We start from the raw sequence: 22,690 nt of genomic DNA, 5'->3' as shown, positions 1-22,690 counted from the left end.
CACTACAAAGGAACCAAAACCTTTTGTGCAATCTACAGGATGAAATCAGAAACCCCCCCTCTGTCCCATAAGTCTCTGGGTCCCCTTCCAGCAGCTCACGGAGGCAGGACTGTGCTGGCAGTCATCCAGGTTTCATGCTGACAGCCATGGTTGGAACCAGGGATAAAACTCTGTCTGCTGCCCTGCCTGCTTTGCTTGGTGCTGCTGTGCAATCCCCCATGGCAGGTGATGTCCCTAACCCTCCCCTTCCATGTGCTCTCTCCTCAGGCAAGATCCTGTTCCGGCGGAGCCATGTCCGAGACGTAGCAGTGAAGAGGCTGAAGCCCATCGACGAGTACTGCAGGGTAAGGGCTCTGGGGTCAGGGCAGCCCTCCTGCCTGGGGGCTCAGTGCTGGCATCCATCACAGGGACACAGGGAGGGATGGTCCTTCCCAAACACCACCAGGACTCACAGGGCAGGTGGAAACAGGCTGGGAACAGGCTGCTGTTTGTTCCCCGAGTCCTCGCAGCATTTTCCCTGGCAAACTTTATGTACTGGTTTGGTGCCTCATTTACTCAGTAAAGGCTCTAAGCCTAAATGTGGATTTTATTTCTACATCAGCCTTGATGCTTCAGGAGTTGAGCAGGCAGAGTGGCACAACTAAGGTGGTGTTTTCTTCTGTTTTCTGCCTATCTGTTCCCTGGTGCCACAGAAGTTCTTCTCATGAGTAACAGCCTCGAAATTTATTGCTGGACAAAAAAGCATGACTCTGTTGAGAAGAAGATTAAGCTACCTAATCTTTTCTTTCTACTCTAGAGTTTATGATTTGATGATAATTAATTCTCTGTCAGTAGAATAAAAGTAATTTCTAAAGAAGTAGGATTCCCAGTTTTCACAGAGGTATCGAGTCCATCAACACATTATTTAAACCCCAGACTTCCTCTCTTTTTTCCCTTGAGGTTTTCTTTCCATTTTTAGAAAGTCAGAGAGGCAGGTGGAGGGGGAAAAAAGCATTCCCAAGAACTTCTCCAGTCAGACATTTGCTCATCCAAAATTGGAAGCAGATTGCCAAAGTGCCTGAGGCGTGCTGGGGGTGGTGGTGGTGGTGGTGAAACCCATGCCATCTGCACCCCGGGGGTGAGGAAGCTGTGATTAAAGTCTTCTCTCATGAGATCAGGCTTTCTTGTGTGACAATTAGTGTACTGTCTTCCTGTTGGCAGCCAAATGGCTCTTTCTGAAATATGTAGGGTCTCACTGGGTCCCCAGCCGCCCTCCTTCAGACAGGAACTGCCGGCGACAGGAGCAGCGAGGGCTGGCTGATGTCAGGGTTCACCCAGCAGATGCCTGGTGGGGAAAGCAGGGACTTTCTCGTCCAGCAGTGAAAGCAGTGACCAGGGACAGCTGGTTCTCTGGGACCCCATTGTGTGTGCCCCAGACAGACCTGACCTGACCCAGCCAGGCCTGCTGGGGCTGCACTGGTCATGGCCAAGGGATGTGTTGTGGCTTTTGGCACATTCGTTGACACTGTGGTGCTGTGATTCCTGCTCTCCTCATTTCCTTTTCTCTCTCTTGGAGAAGTCTGGCTCAGGTCATAGAATCATAGAATGGTTTCACTTTGGTTCAGATCTGCTGCTGCTGCCCAGACATGGCTGGATATGTCCCTGAAGCCAAGCTGTTTACTTAATCCATGTATTAATAGATGCTGCTGTTGTGAACAGAGACCCTGCAGTGTTGGATTAGCCCAGTTTCCCCCAGCCCAGTGCTTCCTGTCTCCAGCAGCAGCCACAGTGGTTCTTAGCACTGAGTATCACAGACCTTTAGTGACTTTTCCAGAATATTATTCCAGTGGTCTCTGGCACATACATTTCTTGTGCCTGATTTAGTGTCTTTATTTCATTTACAGTTTACTGTCATTTGTATTTAATTTGCCTTTGTAGCCTTTTTCTGCTTTTCTACCCCTCTCCAGTGGACGTTTGGACTCTTTAGAGAATTGAATGGAACTGTAGAGCAAGAGCATAATTTTGACAAGTTCAGTCCCACTTCTATAACAGTTCAAAGCTTATGTCCCATGTTACTCCTCAAATGGGTAGGTTGAAAAATATGAAAAAATTAGAGAATTATGCTGGAATGATGTGGGTGAAGCTGACAAAACAATAGACCTCTATCCACTGGAATCTGTGTGGCAGCAGAGGAGGGAGGCAGGTTCAAATGCAAAGTTCATGGCTTTTTTTTTTTTTTTTTGCAAGATAAGAGTTCTCCGTCCATTTCACCTGTCCTGTAAAGCTGAAGCACAAATGGGGGATGCAAATGTTTGACCATTTGTTGTGTTGTTTTTGCAAACTGTCTGTGAGTGTGGAAATTTGCATGGCTGGGAAGCAGGTCCTGCTGTGTAGATGTGTTTGTGGTTTCTGTGCCAGGAACAGGCAGAAGCTGTCTTAGAGTTTGTGGGGATACTTGCCAGTAAGGGGAGGTCTGCAGAAGATTCTGTATCAAGGGCATGATCCCTCTACAGCTTCAACCTCTGTGCCCCTCATGCCTGGGTTATTCCCAATGTACTGTAGCAGCTTAGAGAAATGCCATCACAGAGGTAACTAGGCCAGTGGTTTTGCTAAGGCTGTAAGAAACTTTGAAGTTGCAATGAAAACGAGAGGAGTGGGGTATACAGGAAGATTTCCAGGAGTTTTCTCATCTGTAAACATGAAAGTGCAGAGTCTGGATGTCCTTACTGGTAACCTAAGCAAGTTACCAAACAGACTGTGTTTTGCCAGTAAATGTGTGCTGCCCACTGGAATTAGTCTCTCTGGATGATTTCCCTCTTAACTGTAGGCTTGGAATTAGTTTAGTGTGATTTAAGGTCTTCTGGGCTCATTGGGCCTGATTTTCTAAATTTGTTTAGGAATTTTTGCCAATGTGAAAGAAAGAGCAACTTCATAGACCTCCCTTCCCAAGGGGCATTTTATTTATGAGGTTTTTGATGTCTCAAACACACCTCTGGTAGTGTTTGTCCAGTATGCACCATCCTGTCTTCAAGGAAGGCCTTTCAGGTCAGTGGGTTCACAAAACCATCATTCTGTTCTTTCACAGCTCTCTGGGAAGACACAGGCCAGAATGTGCTGGCTTCCATATTTGTGTATGTTGATCCTAATTGAGGGAAGCATCTTTGTGCAGGGAAGACCTTAAGGTGTAACATCCTATTGTCATAAACACTAACCTGAATTTGTCACATGCCTTCATGCTGTCCCATAAAGCTGGATATGGCTTTAAGTAGAAGCTTAGGGCCTTTTCTGTAGTGAGGCTTGGGTACCCAAATGGACACACCTAAATAAAAATTAAATGACCAAGCCACATCAGTGCCAGGGAGTACTGGTCATTCTTTTATTAATGTTCACTGTTAGAGAGACCATACTTCACGAACATAATTACCTCTCTCTTGATCTCTCAGTCCTGCCTTCCTTTCAAGGTTTAATCTTTGAACATGTCGAGACAGGTACACAGACATTTCTCTCTCTACCCTTTATAGAGCTAAACACCTATGGCAGGGGCTAGACAAACACCCTCTGAAGATGCTGCTCTTTCTCTAGCAATGATACAAGTTGATAGACAAGTGTGATAGTCTCCCATTTAAGACACATAAAGTTCAGTGGGATGAATACCATTCTGTGCATATACACACACACACGTACTGTGCATCTTTACATATACACATCTCTGCAGCAGTTCTTTATAAACATATCTGCATAAATGCAACCCACAGCACTCGTTATGAGTACCTGCAGGGTTTTATCCCATGTATTCCATGAAGCCTTTGAGCTGTGATACAGTCCCATGGAGCAGTTTCTGGCTCATGTAACCTTAAGCAATGAACCCCTGCCTTCACTCGCTGCTCTGCTGGCTTTGATTGCTGTGTGGCACACAGCAGCTTTCCACAGGTGGGCTGGTGCTCTGAGAGCAGCTGGCCATCCCCAGCACTGACTGCCTGCTCACACCCTGCCTAATGTTACAGCTTTTCAATAGCCTTTTGAGTCACCTGCTCTGCAAGACTGTCTGTAACCTGTAATACAGAGACAGAATCATTTCAGGCTGGAATGACACATAAAGGCCATCTCCTGAGGGACGTGTGAGGGCTGAGCACTGCACGTCTGCCTGTGCACGCCAAGCCAGGAAACGTGCTGTTACTGATAGTACTCTTGCACTCACTGCTTGTGCAAGGCTGAGTTCTGCTTGCTGGCACTTTTTATCTCTCACCTTTCCTGTGCAAGTTCCTTGCTGTTCCTAGATGCTTGTTGTTTATAGCTGTGTGCATTTACCTCTGGTTTCCACATCCCCAGAAGAATGTCACTCTCCTGTCCTTTCTGTCTTTTGTGTTCTTCTTTGTCTTTACACTTCTTCCCTTGACCCTGCAGTCTTTCCTTCAGGCTGTTGCAGCTCTGCCCTGGAATTGTCTTGCTGGAAATGCCAGAAGCTTGCATTTTCCCCTTGCAGAGTGGCAGTGGTGTTTCTCATTTCCTCAGTGCACCTTTTGTTTGCTCACCGGAATTGTGTTGGCCTTGACTTGTTCATGATGAATGTTGTATATTTGCTGAAGAGACAGTTGTCTCACTAAGCAGTGTTGCTACTCTTCAAAATTTAATAGAAGGATCCTCATTGGTTTTATACCCTTGGTTGCACTTTCTTTTACCATTTCTTAGAGTTTCTTAGCACTTCTTTGGGTTTTGTTCCTTAAAAAAAAAAAAAAAAAAAGAAAAAATTGACTGGTTGTACTTTACACCTGAGCTTCCCAAAAAACATGCAATGGCAAGTTACTATGGGGTGGATTTCAGTCTATCTCTGTGCATAAGGCTGGAAATTGCAGCATGTTGGGAGATGATTCAGAAGCAGAAGAGCCAGCCCTGCCCCGGGGTGGGAAGGTGGATGCCTGGGTGTGGAAACAACTGGCTGATTTTTATCCACTCCCTGCAAAAGCCTGGAGTTAGAGAAGTGCTGTTCAGTTATCCCCCTTCAGCTCACAGGACCACAGTGCTTCTGGGGATTTCCAGGCAGCCAACCACTGATTCAGGGGCTTCAGATTTCCCAAAGCTTCCCTTGAGTTAGAAACAAAAAATCTCCACAGCAACTTTGCATTCCTCCATCACTGAAAACCCACGCTGTGCTCCAGCTCAGTATTGACATCTGGAGCCTGGTTCTTGGGAAGGGTGGGCACCTGTAGGGAAGTGGTGACTCTTTGAGAAGGCGTCTGATGTGTGAGACCCCCCGCACTGGGGTAGCTCGGCTATTTGTGTTTCTCTAGTAATGATACGTATCGTTTGCAGTGCTTGCTCTTGCCCCATTGACTGTGCAAGATTGAGCCCTTTGGGATTTCAAAACACACTGTAGATATTGAATATCTGAGCCTCCTAACCTTTCTGCAGATTAGGTAAGTGTTATTGCTCAGCATTGTAAGGGAGTAACTGAAGATATATCCCAGCTGAATTTGATGTAAAGAGGTTAAGTAACCTGCCCTAACCAAAAAGGGTGTGAGTAGTAGAGCCAGCACTAATTATCAGCTCCATCCACTGTTGGTTAGACAGCATTGCTTTGCTGTCTCTTGCTTGGGGTGCAGATGAATAAATGCTGTTTATGTTCTTTGTGGCCCGTGCTGGTGAAGCATTTCTCTTTCAACATGCTGTGATCATTACTATTCCTGGGCACTTCCTGACTTCCCAGTGTTATTCCTGGTTGGCCAGCTGGATCCATGTATTTATGTACAGTAGGAATAAAGGCAGAGCTCACACCTTTGTTACACTTTTAGACGAGTTTGAACAAACAGAGGTGGAGACCAGGGCATCCTTTGTTCCCATAAAAGAGCTTGAGCTTTCCAGCTGTTCCGTTTCATCCTGCCTTAGTGCAGCAGCCAGTGGTGCTTACCCTGGCACTTGCACCCACCAAGCTGTCTCCCAGCTTCTGCATCTGATGCTGTTTCCTTTTGGCAAGCTCTGTAGTGCAATTCCACGTGACCAAAGGCCAGAGCCTCATTCTTCACAAGCCTAGTGATACAAATGGATTTTCCTGATGCTCTTTTAACATCCCTTCACAAAGAAAAGGAGAGCTGTAGGTGTGGAAGCATTTGGCTTTGAATTTCTGAACACCTCAAAACAAGACTCCATTATCTAATACTGGAGACCTGCAGTTTCATAGCAGGATTTTTCCAACTCTTTTCTTTCACTTCTCCAAGCAAATGTGGTCTTGTAAACAAATCTGGCCACTTCTAAAGCCTGGTTAAAACCAGCTGTGATGGTATCCAACTTCCCTGTCCTGCCTTTGTGCTTTGGCTGGACCTTCTGGTGTGTCTGACCAAGATCAGTCAGATGTCTCATGGTTAATATAAGCTGTTCATCCTAATGCATCTTCATTTAGTTGTGGTGCAGTTTTTCATCCATCTTTCAAGATTGTTTGTCCTACTTTCAACTAGGAGAAGAGCCAGACAATCTCATTTTGTCAAACAGGTTTACAGCAACTCTAAGAAGCTTGGTCTATATTTAACCTCTGGCCTATTTTCAGCATAACTTAGCGCAGGAGGAGGTGAAGTCCAGCCCCTTTTCCTCTCCTGCTTGTCATTTCTGAAGGCAATCTCAGAATCATATCACTGACAGCTGCTGCCCCATATCTGTGGGCTGGGGACAGCTCTTTGACTTCTTTTGGCACCATAAAGCTCTAGATTCTGAACAGCAAATTTATAGCATGTTTCTGCCTTGTGTGCTTGTCTTGTTCTAGGTCTTGCTTTCTAGTACACTTCAACATAATGTGGTTGATGCCCAGACTGTACTTAGCTATTGCTGAATGTGACAAGTGCCATGTCCCTCTGCCAAGGCGAGTGTACAGACATTGTTAGCCAGGATGTGCTGTGCAACCTTCTTCATGCAGAAAAAGCCTCTCTGTGTTTTGGTTGGGCTTGATTTGGCTTTTTCAGACACTTAATCAAACTTCCTTTCCTGTTAATTTAGGAGCAAATTGTTGTTTGGTTTGGATTGGTTTTGGGGTTTTTTTAGTGAACTCTGCTCTTTGTGTGGACAGTGCTTAATGGAAAGTTTTATGGAGCATATTAATCTGTTGTGTGAGCGGGTGTTGAATTTGTGTGCATGGACATAAGGCCTGTAAGCCCTGACCTCAGGGCTTGAGGTGCTGTGCAAGCCCATGTCACAGACTGTCCCAGCCACAGAGCACTTATCTATGCAGTGTCATGGTTTTGCACTTATGGAGCAAATTCTGCTTTTGGGCACATGGCAAAATAAATTTAATTGGCTGATTCTAGGAACTGTTGCTTGTCTGAATTCATTGCTTCCTACCTGACATTTGCAAGGCTTGTTGTTTCCTTTCTTGTCAGGTAAGTAGCCAGCATGATGCTGGTCTTCAGTATTTCTTTCCCCCTGCCAGGACTGTTTTGCCTCTTTGTGTTTGGTAGTTTAGATGTTTGAGGCCATGTTTCAAATTTGGCTTATGTCTAAGTGCTTCTCACTGTTTTGCAGGCACTGGTTCGTCTTCCTCCCCATATTTCACAGTGTGATGAAGTCTTCAGGTTCTTCGAGGCTCGCCCAGAAGATCTTAACCCTCCAAAAGAGTAAGTGTTGTGATGGTTTTCCAGTGCTGCTCAGGACATTTTGATTAGCTGGAAGGAAAAGGTCATTTGTTTTTATTACTGCTGTAAACATGGGAACAGATTTTGTAGCTTTTGATGCCCAGCAGTTACACACAACTACTTTGGGTGAGTGGAGGACAGAGAAGTCAAGCAACCCTCAGACACAATTTTCAGCCATCCTCCACCCACCTTTGCATTGTTTCTTGTTCATGGTTCTAATGAGGGAACCTCCCCTGGTTTGTGGGTTTTACCTGATAGTTATCACCAAAGAGTCATTTAGTTCCCAAAAAGCACTGGCTCGGTAGCAGGGGGAAATCCTGCCAGTAAGCACTTGGCTCATAATTAGCAGCTGCTTCTTTAAATGTACTCCTGCCCAGAGATACTTAGTTATCGGTAGGGAGCAAGACTGTGGTCCAGATCCAAAATTGTCTCTGGAGAGCCTATTCTTTCTTAGCAGGAAGCCAAGAAAAGGAGGAGGGAAAGAGTTCCCATTAAACACGAGACAGAATTGTAGCCTTTACCTTGGAGCAGACAGGCTGATTCATGCTGATGCAGTTAGGGTTCATAGGACTAATTTATCCAGGGAAAGCGTTGGCAGGAGGGTATTTACAAGTAACAGTGCTGCCTGGCCTGGTGTTTCCTTTTCTCTTTCATCCCAAACAGGATATATTTTATTGCACTCTGCAATAAGATTTTGACTTGGTCCCATTGTGTTTTGTGCTGCTTTGTTGCATGATTTGAAACTTGATTGCAGGCTGTGTTGCCATAATTTGCTTTCTCCTGCGTTTGCACAGCCCACTGGATAAGGGGAAATGGATGCAAAGCCTTGGGGCTTTGGGCACTTCAGCACATGCAAACCTGTAGTTATCAGAAAGATTTGTACTGGCTTCAGCTGTCTGCTCCCATACTGGTGAAAAAGAGAGGAGAACCTTAGCAATTTGATTTCCCAGACTTTGTTTCTTGCACATGCATGGGTTTGTACAAGGAGATGTATTAACGTGTACTAAAGAAAACACTGCTAGCATCACTGAGAGCAAAGTCTTTTTTGGTTTCATGAATGAAAGAAAGAGCAGTTTTAAATCAAAAGTCTGGATAAAGAGCTGCTTCTTTATTTCCTCTTTAGCCTTGTTTTAGAAAAATATTTGGCAAAAATAAATATAGTTGGTTGTTCATTGTTAAACACATATTGCAAACTTAGGAAACATTGCAATGAAATAAGCCTGTCACACTCTTGAGACCTGCTGATTATCACCATTTCTATTTAGGGTCTGCAAGTAGCTTTGCAAAGGTTGCTTGATCCCACAACACCCCATTTGTGATGCAAAGACACATCCCCGTATGCCAGGCAGAAACAGACACCCAAAAGAGGAGTTATGTCCCCAGAGTTACAGAAGAGTTCACATGAAGGATGTCAAATGGATGTTATGAGTCTGCTTGAAACTCCTGTCTGCTTTCTGTGCTGATGCAGACCCTACAGCACCTCTGCAAGGCAGGGGACTGGGACCCAGGCCCACCCCAGACGTGCACTAACCATTATGGCTGTGTCCCTTGTCCCTACTCAAAGTTGTAGAGGGCCTGTTTGACAGCCTTGCAGGAATTTTCAAGTTATGGCTTCACTCCCCTCTGGAAAAGCAAAAAAGACTAAATGTTCTCAGCCCAAGCCTTGCATCCTATTCCAACCTAGTAATAAGTGTGATTTATTTCCCTGGAAAATGTAGAGCAATAACCTGATTAAATCTCACTTCACTAATGTCTGCAAGACATTAATCTAGCTGGGTTTAAACAAATCCTACCTCTTCTTCTGTAAGCAAACAGATCTTAGGGAAGGTGTCTAAGGTTTCTGCTGGGAGTGCTTCACAAAAGATGTATTGTTGAAACTGAAGATTAGTCTCTACAAAAAGATGATGTAAAAGCCAACGGAAACATCTTGGTGTTTTTCTTCTGTGAACTGAGGGGGAAGGGAGGAGATCTGAGGCTCACTGGACCACTGTGTAGGGTCTGGGGGAAGGACACCTCCAGGGCAATTCCGAACCTCAGCAGGCACTGCAGGAAGGAGCATGATTCCTGAGAAATCCCAATTTATTCCCTTGTTTTGTTACTTTGTCAAGCCCCTCCAGAAACAGTGAGCCAGTGGTGCCCAAACCCTGTGAATTCAGTCTTCCCTGGACCTCATGGTTCATCATTCCACTCACTGGAGGTAGGGCTGTAGCCTGGAGGCATCATCTAGACTATCCTAATTATTTTATCTATTTCTTCAGCTGCTTCTTTTAGCCTTCAACAGAGAGGTGGTTTGTATGTTGATCTGTCAGCATAGACATTACATTCAACTTCTGGGTTAAAGAACAATAAGCAAGTGACTCAGCCACCAAGGGGCAGTGAACAGAATTGCTTGTGCTGCCTTCATGTCTCCTCTCTGTGCACAATGAGATGATCTTTAGTTTCATGTTGACCTGCTCAGCTTTTCTGCAGCAGCTTGGCCTCATAAGGCAAAGCCTGACCTAGGGTTTAATTAACTAACTAATTTTCAGGAGTGTAACCTTAGTCCCATGGGCATTTGGATTGTTGAGCCCAGAGAGTCCATTGAGTTATTGCATGTCAGTGACTAAGCATGTGCTTCCAGACAGAAATACATGGAAGCTTAAACTTCGAGGGAGGACCCACGAAAAAGTCTAATTTACCTTGCAGCTGAGATGTGCAGAGAGGTATCCATGCCTTTATTTGCTGAGCCATGGCTTGCAATGGTGCACTGATCTGTGTAGTGCTGCATTAATTCAGCTGCAAAGCTGAGCTCTTCACTTCTATTCCTATTGTCCTGAAAGACGCCAAAATTCCCCTGTAGCTCCTTAGGCACTTTTACAAATGTGTTACTGGCTTCTTCCCTTCCTTACAACCCTAAATCTGCCCTACCCTTGCCTTCTCCCTGTTTCTTTGTGGGGTCCTGTCCGGGTTGAGCCGTGTTTGGCTCTCTGGCTGCTCCCTACAGAGTCATTTCCTACCTAGAGCTGCCGTGCCCCGGCTGCCCGCAGTGCTGAGCACACACAGCCCAGCTGCAATAAAAGCTGGGCTTCCCCAGTGCTGCAGTAATCCGGCCAATTTGTTCGGCTGGATTCACAGCTTGGTTTTTCTGTTTCCTGTTTTGGTGTTGGTCCAGGCTTTCGAGTCCTGTGACAATAGGCAGAAGGTTTTTCTTCCAGCCCATTAAATCTCTCTTGGGTACAGCAGCTCACAGGCAGAGAGCTGGAGAGATGTCTCAAGAAATCTCAGCGTTTGTACTGGCTGACAATCTCCTCCGAGCCTGCTCCAGGCCAGATAGCTCCCAACAGCAGGTTGTCTTCATGTGGCATGGGACAGGTCATAGGAGGACACTAAATTCCTGTGTGGAATGGTCTGGGAGCGTTCTCAGGCTGTTTCACATGGTGAAAGCACGGCTTTGCAAAGGAGCTGGTGGGCCATGAGAGCAGTGATGTGCCAGGCAGGGTTGGGAGCTCTGGGGATGGTGTGCCTGGGGCAGCTGCTTTGACTGCTCTCCCTCCACCCCCTGGATTAGCCACAGGGAAAGCAAGCGTCAAACCACCACCCCTGGTACAGGAGGAGCAGTTTTCAACTGCTTATGTTTCCAATGTGTGACATTTTAGTGTTTGAGCAAACACCTGTGTCTGTAGCTGCTTGGCTGGGCTTGTGTCCTTTACCATGCCAGGCCCTGCACTGCCATGGGAAAAGACACTGTGAGGTAAGAAAGAAAGTGTGTTTTTATTTATCCCTTGTTCTGAGTAAACACCATGTCACTGAAAACCATTCATTTACTGGATACTTCTGGTAATAATTATAATTACCAATAACTAAACCAGAGGTAGATTAATTTCAGATTTCTGCTGGGGATTTAAATTCAAGGCTGAGGTCAGGCCAGGGCTCACAGTCAACAAACAAAATCTCAGAAACCAATTTTTCAAATGATTCTGTTTTACTAGAAATAACAGAAATACCCGAAAAGTAAGATTAATCAATTAGACATTGCATATGATTTACTGGTTTTAGGGCTTTTTTTGCAGCGAGTTTCAAAATACCACAGCCAGACCACTCGTGTGAGAGTTTGTTTTTTCTTTGTGTCTAGATCCAGTCTAAAGAGCAGATCAAGAGCCAAGGATTCAGTTTTCCAATACTTCCCCCTACAGAAATGCATGCAGGCTCAAGCAAGATTTCTGTGTAAACCACCACTAATAATATTATCAGCTGAATTTAAAGCAGTGTTCAATATCTGAGAATAATTTTCCTGTAATAATCGTAAAGCAATTTTTAAACAATATGCAAATCCAGAAAAGCTAGGGGACTTACAGGTATATGACATATTATGAGGGTTCGTGCAGAAAATGGAGTTAATGCTGAAGGTGCCTTTACTGAAGAACAGAAATGCTCTATTGTGCTCTGCAGCCATGAGCTTTACTGATCATATCTCTATCAAATAAATATTGGTGTAACACTCGGATGCTCTGATGCCACTGTTAAATGGAAGCTGGAGTCTCCTCTTATTCTTCATATATTACAAATTCCTGATAAGGATACTGAACAGAAATAGCCAGGGAAATGGAGTGACCATGTTAAGGAAGCTGCTTTCGTTTGTGAGTGCATTGGTGCTAAAGCACAGCTCCCTAATACAATATTTTCTATCCATAAACATAACTGTGTTTATACAGTCATGAAATTGCATAAATACAATTATTTTTGTTTCCCAAATCTGCCCTGTAGTAACAATTCAATTACCTATTGATAGAAGAGGAAAATTTTTAATGTGTGAAATATCTGTATTTATTCTGATTTGTTTGATATTATGAAAATATTTTCTCTTACACTTCATCCCTTATATTTCATTGCTTATATTTCACTTATATTTTATATAAGTTTGAATTTTGAATTGTGTTTCCCAATACATTGGACAGCTGAGTCACTGAGCAGATGTGATATGAGGAAAGCTGGCATTCTATTTTTGTGATTGCTCTTTCTTACAGGAGTTACAGTACAGATAATTTCCACATCATTTAGGAATGTGGTCAGCACCAGCTGATGACAGTTGGCGTTACAGTCCAAACTTGGCACTGTTACTGTGACTGCTCAATGCACACATTTTATTTGGGAAATCTGTTCTGCTTGAGAGAAGCAGAATGGAAATTAATTTCCCTAAGAAATGCAAAATCAGAAGAGATAGAGGGGTTTTTTTTAATTTGATTTTTTTTTTTAACCTGGGAAGTAAATTATGAAAAACAGAGTGGGAAAAGTTCTGATTAAAAATTGTGACAGGATAAGGCAGTTAAAATACACGGTCTTGAAGGGAAGAAAATTTAATATTCTCAAAGAATTATTTCTTCACTGAGATTTAGGTAGCTAAGGATGCAATAATTAGGGTTGTTATTGCCAAGAACCTTGCTTGGCTACTCCTAATTAGTCACCCAGCTCTCACTGATTTCAGTGGGATTTAGGTACCACAGCTCTTCGAGCATCGCAGTGCAGTAGAGCACCCGTGTTTATTTTCTGAAATGTGCTTGGTTTAGTGCTGTATTTATTAGTAATATTTGGCCTCAGCACCTACATTTGTGGAAAAAAAATGTTTATTTGGCTTTTATATCTCAGAAGTGCTTTACAGTACCCTGCTCACAGCATGGGACTGTCACAGTCTGTGGCTGAGAGGTCAGGCAGCCCAGGAACAGAGGAGGCAAGTGTGGCTGATGGCCACTGTGCCCCTGTGACCCCGAGAGCAGGAGCTCAGTCCCTGGGACACGGCCACTGTCAGTGGGGCTGTGGTTCCCCCTGTGTGCTCTGCCTCTCATCAGTGCTCCTGATCTCTGGAAGGCCTCACTTTGGAGATCCTAATCTTAAACAAACTAAGCCAATGCAGGAATGGAAATTAGGAAGTAACAGATTCATTACTCCTTCTCTTCTTTAGTTTCACGTGGGACTTTCACTTTTGTTTGTAGCATATAAACTGATTTGGACTGGAGTATCAAATGGAGGGTATTGAAATTTGCTACTGGCTGCAGTGTTGGTGATACCAGCAAATAACTCAGCCTTCCTGAGAAAAGATTGGAATCTTTTTTGCTACTCTTTCAGAAAATGAAAAAAGAAATTACGTGTAGATAAATATCAAACAATAAACCTGAGGGAAAACAGAAAGCATGCCAAATGAAATAGGTTCAGCAACCAGAAAAAGAACCTATAGAAAAATGGCAGCTGGAGCAACATGAATTTTTATCCCTTGCCTTGGGTATCACATTTGGGTTGGCTCAAACTGCTTTTGCTTTTTGCTTTTAGGCCTGGCTGTGAAAGGACACAGAGCTGAGAGGAGCAAAGACAGTTTAATGTACTGACACTCAGCACTGGCAGCCAAGTGTACAGAAATAGCTTTTGCCTGGATTGGTTATAAGCAGGCTGCAGGGTTTAAAAGTGGGATGCTGTCATAGGCACAGGATGGATTAAGAATAAACAGACTTACTCGAAATTCATCAGTATGAGAATGAGATTAGAGCTCTGCCAACACCCAGCAGCTTCAGCAGCAGCACTGGACACTGCCTTGCTGGAGTGAAACACGAGAGAGTATCAGTGCTAGTTAAAGTTCACTGTTTATGAGCACAACTCCAAAACAATTGTTTTTTTCTTTCACTGTAGAAGAGTAGTTGCTGAGAGATATTTTGAAATGCAGAGATACTGCCTTTAGAAAAACTAAATGCCAAACCTGTTGGCTTACAAGCTTTTTTCCTGTCCAGTAATTTTTCTCATATCCTAAAGGAGCAATCACTGCTGATAATTTGCCAATGCCTATTTTGTAGACTAGAAAGTAATAGTTTGCTTTCTGTTCAACTTAAACCATAAAATTTCTTTTTTCTGGAGAAGCTGAGTGGTTAATGCAGGGCACTGGGAAATCTTCTCCTTACTGTCTCATTGATTTATTTTATAATGTTGGAAAGGCCTCTTGCATCTTCTGGCTCTACCTGCAGAATGATTGCAGAGTTTTGGTTTCAGAGGTTTGCTAACAGGATTTCATTCTGGTAAGGAAACTCCATTCTTTCCATAATACAGTTTTAGAAATGACCAGTTACAAAAATAATTTGTTTGAAAAAAATCATCACTCAATGTTGGAAGAAACATTACTTCCAAAATCTGTCAGGAAGGCTTTTTCTGCTGGTGCTCCTAGATGCAAAACCAATTAGGAAGTCAAAACAGTAAATTTATTAGTTTATGGCAGTGGGGGAAACCTGGCCTAATGAGGCAGGATTGGATCAGAACCAAAATAACTGGATTCAGAGATTATCGAGCTTGTTGTGAAGGATTTGAGGTACCAGTTATCCTTGAGCACGCATTTCTAGAGGGGTTTGGCTCAATGCCACAGGATCTGCTGGAGTTCTCTGTTTAAAGGCAGGTGATGATTGGTTTGCAGCCCACAGGGTTGAATTGCCTTTGCTGATAGACACAAAAGAGATCTTTATCTCCATGCAGAAAAGAAGTGTCTGGTCCTGATGTTCTTTGTGGATAAGCCTGGAACTGAGGAGAGGACGAGGGATGGGGACTTCCTTTTGACTTCCTTTTCTTATCTGGGTTTCTTGCTCTGGTGAGCCCCTGCTGGCAGGTTAATTGCACACTGTCACCATCGACTCATCACCTGCCAGGCAGGAGGAGCCAGGGTGGAGATTTCTATTCATAACATGACAGAGTTGAGTATAGCCTGTCTTGTCCTCTGTGTGTCACATCTCTGGAAAGCAAGAATAGGCAGTTTACGTTGCAGATAGGATTATGTCACAGAGAAGAACAGAGCCTGTCATTGCTGTGTCTACAATATGGTCACACTATTGTTTAATGAAGATCTTTCACTCTGAAGAGGAGGGCACTAGGGACAGACATGCTCAATAGTGATTGCTGCCGGGGTGATAAGTTATCCCCCAGTGGTGCCTGGGGTCAGATGGGATTTTTCAGTCGACTGCTCTCCCTGTTGTTGATTACTGTGTAATTTTGACATTGCTTGTCTGGAGAGTCCCTTTGTTTTTAGCACTGTTGAGGATCACTAGCCTCACTGGTTATAAAAGGAGTGTTTTTCTCATCTACACATGCCTAGTGCAACCCTGTGTGTGATTTTGAACTGTCTGAGGGCAAGGTAAGGCATCCCATTACATTTGATAGGGTTTTATCAGGCTGTACCTCCCCATGACAAGGGAAGGAGTTGCTTACAATGTATTTTAGTGCTATGAACCACCACAGGCCAGGTGGAGTTGAAATTTACATTTATTTAAGGTGAAGAATTGCAGTCTGAACACTGGTAAGTAAAGGTGATGTTCCTCAGTAAACAGAACACTGAGAGTCTCTGGCACTGCCCTTTGCATCCAGCAGTTGCCTCTGAAGAGAGAAAAGGAATCCTTAGCAATCAAACGGTGCTGAACAACAGGTAAAGCAAATCACGTCTCCCTGGAGAGCTGCTGCCTCTCCTGCATTTTACTGAGATGAGAACTAGGTTTTGGTTCTGGCTTGGTTGAATCATATTATTATTTTTCAGAGTACCTGTCTTTACCTGTTAATCTCAGGCCACCAAAGAGTTTGTGCTAGAAATCCATTCCATTGCATACACGGGGCTCAGTGTTTTGTGTCTGTCACAGAGATTTGTATTCAGTTCCCAATGCTATTGCAGGTAAAAATCTTGTTTATAGCAAGCCTGGGAAAAAAACCCAACTTTTGTGGCAGTAGGGAGCCATCCCCTGGAGTGCTGCACATGTCTGAGGTGATCTCTTCTGCTCTGTCTTCTGTCTCTTGAGAAATGGGGTGCCTTTAGGACTCTGTATATATAAAAAAAATACCAGACCTCAAGTGACTCTGGCTGAAGGAGACACAGTGATGTATTAGTAGATTCATTTCCACCCTTTCCATCTTCCTGACTGGTCTGCTGCTGACTGTCTTTCATGCGTGCTGTTCCCAGAAACACAAGCAGAGGATCAAATAACAATGTGTTTTGACTCCAAACTCTGGAATGACTTATCATGTTATCAAAGCTTTTGATTTAATTGAAATTTCACAGATAACCCTAGACCTGCTTTTAAGTGCAGACTCAAGAGGCAGTGGGAATTCAATTAACCATCCCCCCCCATCACACCACCACCCCCTCTTTTAATGCTTGCATCTTGTTTGGGAGTTTTATGGAAGGGATTTGCTATTGCTTATCTCCAGCTAGAGCTGTGTGTCTGGGTTCAAAGATACCCTTTGTTTATGGGCCTCTTTCTTTTTCCAGTTATGCCAGAATTTGATTGGAATGACCCTGCTGACAGTGATGGACAATTTGAGATTGACAGTGATGTAAGAATTGCAGAATTTGCGGTGTTACAAGTAGAATTCTTTCCTTGTTTCCTCGTTCATCTCTTAAAACAATTGGCCTAAACTCAGGAGGATGTTCATTTAAACAGACCTTGGATATATAGTGAATAGAGGATTGACTGTGGCTTTGCAATACTTTAGTATAATTTAATAAATGCTGGTTATTTGTTGGATTCTTGCAAGCTGTATTTGCTTCCCAGCTCCAAGGAGTTTTAATAGCCACTCTAGTAATGCTGACTGCAGTGCACTGTGGTGAACCTCAGAACATTGTATATGTCTGATTACATTTGCTTTCAATTACAGTCTTGTGGGTTTGAAAAATCAGAGCAGTTCAGGCTCATTTGGGAACCACCACAAAAAAATCACCAGTAACCTGAGATAGCTAGTGCTTGAAAATATAAAAGAAGAAGAAAATGTTGAATGTTGGGGACCAAAACAGTCTATGTTGCTTTGTGAGAAGTCAGCCATAGCAACAGCTGTAGGATTAGAACAGCTGGGGCACCATATCTAAAAGATAAACCTTTTCCTTTCCCATCCAAGCGTGCCAGGAGTGAAGTGTGAGTGACTCAGGCCAGAGACATTGCTCATCACAGGCTTGAAGCTCTCCTGGTGCACTAGTGAATTGGCAAGGCTGCTGTCTCTGCTGCTCCCCATTGGATAGATTGCTGGTCCTTTTATAAGGGTTAGAACCTCACCAACATCATCCTCTCTTGCTGGGGAAGCTGCATAGTTCCTGAGGATGCTAAAATTAAATTCATCTTATTTCAAAATGCACTATTTTGTGGAGATGTGGATTATCCTATAAATCTGACTAAAAGAGGACCTTTCTTTTCATTAAATGATTTAACCAAGAATTTCCTGCTGAAATGTGGTCCCAAATCCCTGAAACCAAGTAGTTTCCAATGGCCCTACTGAGCAGTAGGATGGCTGTGGCGTGAACAAACATGTACAGAGACACCTGGCAGAAAGCTCTGCAGGTGACCCCTTCTGCAGTGGTGCCTAGGTCTCTGGGCTGGGATTTGATCTGCCTCTGGCAGTCCTGTGGTGTGTCCAGTTCTGCCTACAGAATTCCTCAACTCTTCCAGCAGGCAGCTCTGGGAGAGCATCAGCCATGTGCATGATCCCTTTCTCCTGTGCCAGCATCTGGCAAGCAGGAAAAGAACTCATGAATGCATTGAAGTGTAAGCCCTGGTGCAACCCTTGGTTGGGGCACTGAGAATATTTGGGAAGTAAAAGAGGAGCAGGAAGAGTTTTGCTGTGAAAAAGCTCAGGCACAGTTTTGTGACACTGGCAGTGGTGCCTTGAATTTTCACCTCAAGTGAGGAGAATTAGTTCAGCTATTCAGAAGCAGAAAGTGGGGTGTAAGGCTGTCATCAACCCCTGAAAATAAGTGCAAATGCAAAATGAGTAACTGGGGCAAATTTTAGTCTTGTAGTGGGAATTGGTACATCTTGCCACTGTACTAAATTTCTTCCTACAAGATGGGACATTTTAGCAACACAGCTCCTAAATTTGGGTGGCCTATGAGTGAGAGAACTGAGCACTTTCTGTAATCCCAGTGACAAGGTTCTTCAGCTTGTACATAACCTCTGCAGTCCCTGCAGCTGGTGGCCTGGGTGCTGAGGCATCTTGCTGGGACTGGCTTAGTTCCTTCACCTCCACACATATCTCTGCAGAGAAGCTGAGGGCCAGGCTACTGCAGAAACGCTGCAAACAGCTGGAAACTCTTGCAGACAGAGGTCAGTGGAAAGCTCTCTTATTGTTTGCTGCCATCTCAATGCACAAAGCAGGGCTCTGTGGGACGGCACTTAGCAGCATTAGTGATGCTCCTGATGCATCAGTGTCATCCCCTGGGGGAGGAGGAGCCCCCTGGCCGAGCTCAGGCCATCCCAGCTCATGAGATGCTTTTCTTGCCAGCCCTGATAAATAAGCTTCTGTTAATGTTCATTGTTATCGTGCTCATGCTCGTCTGAGTGTTCAGGAGGGGGTTGTGTTACAGATGCTTGGCTGAGGGAGGGCAGGGTGACCTGTGCTGGCTCCAAAGGTGAGCTGGGGTTTTAATAAGAGGCAGACGTTCAGCAGATGAGCAGAAAGCCTTGAATCCCTTCAATAAAGTAGTATGTCAGAGTGAGTAGTTGCAAGAAGTAGGAGTTCTGAGGAGAATGGAGATAAAAGGAGGCTTTCAGGCAGGAGAGAGGATTACTGCTTTTTCCAGATGTAGCATTTGCATTTGGAGAAGGAGAACAGCCAAAAGGCCAGGCTGATGAAGGATGCTTTGTGGTGCTTCCAGCCTGTGAAAAAAATGTGGTTCTTTGAAAGTTATGTACTTTTGGATTGTTAGGCAAGGGATGAAATAGGCATCATAAGAGCAGTCCCCTTCCCCCTCTTCTTATGGAAGGCCAGTCTCCAGTGATTTATATAATTAGTACTCTTTTTTCTTCCTTAAGGCTTTTTTTTTTCTTTTAATACAGTCTTGGCTCAATCATTCGGCATCCTCATAAATCAGAAAATTTTGTGCTTGCAGATTCCTGACAAGTAGTTTATATTTAGTTTTTTTGTGGACAGGCATATAAACTACTGAGCCCTGGTTTATTGCCTGATACATCCTGATCTCTGGCAGGATAAGCAGTGCTTGAGAGAAGATTGAATTAATATCAGCAAACAGAGAATTTTGGGCTTTAACAAACAAACATTGCTTTCTGACATGATTTTGTCTATCCTAATATATGCTCAGAAAATCTCTGGTCTTATCTCCACTTCAGATTCATTCAGGTCAGATGTACTCACATGCCATGGGACCGTGTAAGTATAATATGTGATGATCAGTTTAAGAGAGGACTTACCCAAAATAGACAAAAATAAACCTATTTATTATACAGCTCTAGTAGTCCTTTGCAAATTTCCTGAAAAAGTTTTGCCAGTCAGGTCTGTTTCTTCTTTTAAGGTTTATTTTCAAAACATCAAAGTAAATTTCTGATTTTGACTGAAGTAGAACACAGCCCAACACAGACACATGTCAGAAACATTTCACCTTGAGAGTAATGCAGCTAGATAACATTAAACTTGCTGTCAGCCTCATCCCCAGACCAGCCTCCTCCTCCCCCAGGCATTAATGTACATGGGCAGTTTTCTACACAGTAACTGTATTGAATTCAACAGGAGCACACGTGCACCCAGGGTTATTTGTGTGTGTGTGTGTGTGTGTGTGTATGTGTATGTTTGTTTGATGGGAATGAAAAATTCTGGAGAGGGCTGGGATACAAAGGAGGTTCATTCATCAGTAGCCCCCTCTGCAAATCATGTTAATTCTTCTTTCTTGCCTGGAGATGGGCAGGGATGGAGTCTGTGCACACAGGCTGTGAGGCAAACATAACTTTAACTGGAATAAATCACCAGCTCTCAAGGGTTGAGGGTAGGTAACATCTACTCTTGGAGACTCCTAAACACACATATCACAAAACAGCAGAAAGACTTAACTGGCCTGGTTGTTTAGAGGTTTGGTACAGCAAATAATTTATGTGTGCCCTGGATGCTCTTTTTCTGCATTTATTTTTACCACCTTTTCATTTTAAAAAATGCCAAAACCCAGCAAAAAAGGGCATGAGAGCAATTAGATATGTATCTTCATCTGTATCTTTGAAGGGGCCTTTTAATTGCGTAGCTGTAAAATCAATGAAGCATCAATACAGTCTCCATAAGGCAGTGCAGGCACTCTGAGAGAAAGCAATAAGCACAAGGCTGTGTACAGCACCTTTGTTTGGCTGTGCTTGCTGTAAAATCCTGTCAGATACCATTTTCACTGTGGTCTGTTCACTTCAGCCAGCACTTGCTCTGTAATCAGAGGGAATTCATCCATCAAACAGGGCTTGGCAGGTCTCGTTCTGCTATAATGGACTAGGTCATTGCAAGGTGCCTAGTGTGTGTTGTAGGCAATTTGCTTATTGTCTCCTATTCTACATATATACCAAAATCTCTAGCAGGACAATTTTACATTGTGCTTTGTTCTTATCTCTTGCTTTCTTTTTGCTTTCTTACCGGACTGCTTTATCCCTGACTGCATCAGCTTCTCTGCCTCATGTTGGTTTATATTTTCTTGTGTCATTCTTAGCTGTCTCTGGTTTATTGTCTTTTTTTCATTATCCTCACATCCCTTGAATTTTGTTTTCTTCTTTCTCAATATGTTCTGTGCTGTTTCTCCCAGCATTGCTACACTTACTTCTATTTGTCCCACTGGTACTCAGTTCATTGCTTTTCTTTGCTCTCTGATGTATTTCTTCTATCCCTTTCTCCCCTCCCATATCTTTTCATCCCCAATACCACATATGAGATAACAGAGGGGTGACAAAAGGTACACAAGTTGGATTAGCTGTGTGCATAGCATACAGCCAGGATGAGCCATTCTGGGGCTGGAACAGAAACTGGGAGCAAACCCTGTCCCACCCTCATATATGTTAGTGGCCCTGATAGCTGACCCTCACCAATATGAGGAAATCTACTCTTTTGCCTTGCTAAAGGCAACTCATAGGGAGAAAATGAGAAGTCATGGAAAACTAACTCGGCAGAAATAAAATCACCAAGGTTTTTGCTGTTTTGTAACCTGTAATTTTTTGTAGAAGTTGTCTCTATGGTCTGCCAAACAGAAATTCATCATCACCAGCCTGGATTCCTGGGTAATTAATCTTCTGTGGTGGATAAGGCAGGCTGGGTTTTCAGTCTGCAGGCGTGGAGGGCTGTGAGCTAACCTGCAACACTGCTGAACCTTTTCTCTCTCCCCTACTTCTCCATTTTCCCATGACCTTAGGAAGAAAAAAAAGAATTCCCCACTTCATAGCTCTTTTTTTTTTTTTTTTTCTAAATCACACTTTATGGAACACAGTTTTAATGCTGTATGGTGCGTGTTTAATGATGTCCATATGGGTTTGTGGGTACAGGAATTAAATACATAACGGTTCACGATGACATAACACGGAAATGCAACTCCCGCAGTGCTGGTGTGTAGGCTGTAAAGGGTTATTAATAAAAATGAAGGTTTTAAATAGAAAACAAGCTTAGCAGCACCGTTTTGGCCTCAGGCCCATCTCTGAGTGATGGAAAAAAAAGAGGCTGGAATATATGGTCTTTCCTCAATACATGAAAATAAATACATTTTACCACCATCCCCTGCTTTCATTTCAGAGAGAAAGCTGCAGGCCTGATGCATGGCATCTCTCTTCAATCAGAGCCTAAGCTCAGGGAGGTCTGGAGGGGATATTTCAGCAGGGTGCAGAACACATCAAACAAATACTAAAGGGGAGATTGATGCCTTAGATTATTAAAACGGGGTAAGGCCGCAATGTTTTGATTGGCAAAACCTTTCAACAGTTGGACATTAGTATTTCAGAAGAGCAAACCATTCTGTTTGTGGGTGAGCCAGGAAAATAACAACTCACACAGTTTGGGGGAATGACCTCAAGGAAATCCCATCCTGTCTTGTAACTAGAGTTGCTGCATCAGTAAGCCAAGGAAATTAGATAATATGCCTATTAATATTATAGACAAAGAAAAGCAAGTTTATTTTTCTATGTTCAGCCTTTTTCTCTCTGTAGTTGCCCCAACACTTTGTTTTAAGTGTTCAGAATAAATGAGACAGCAGTGGATGATGTGCTGAGCATCTCCCATTGAATGCTGTGTCTGAGACATCCCTTGATGATTTCCCACTGGTTGTTAGTGACAGGGACTGTATGGGCAGCACCAGCACTAATTGAATATATCCTTCTGTC

The 22,690-nt window shown here is 43.6% G+C and overlaps 1 protein-coding gene across 4 annotated transcripts in view; it reads left to right on the top strand.

Annotated features, from left to right (window-relative positions):
• The window catches only part of SH3PXD2A (SH3 and PX domains 2A), a 248,612-nt gene that overhangs the window by 98,751 nt on the left and 127,171 nt on the right, over positions 1 to 22,690 (top strand). For all 4 annotated transcript variants that reach the window (XM_088169293.1, XM_014883770.2, XM_088169292.1 and 1 more), the window contains exons 4-5: positions 268 to 344; positions 7,483 to 7,574. In XM_088169293.1, the coding sequence (XP_088025419.1) occupies positions 268 to 344; positions 7,483 to 7,574 (169 nt within the window). The remainder of the gene's footprint in view (positions 1 to 267; positions 345 to 7,482; positions 7,575 to 22,690) is intronic.

Source organism: Sturnus vulgaris, chromosome 8, assembly GCF_052056855.1.
Source record: "Sturnus vulgaris isolate bStuVul1 chromosome 8, bStuVul1.hap1, whole genome shotgun sequence".
Taxonomy (NCBI): Eukaryota; Metazoa; Chordata; class Aves; order Passeriformes; family Sturnidae; genus Sturnus; species Sturnus vulgaris.
This window is presented reverse-complemented; position numbering and strand designations above follow the sequence as displayed.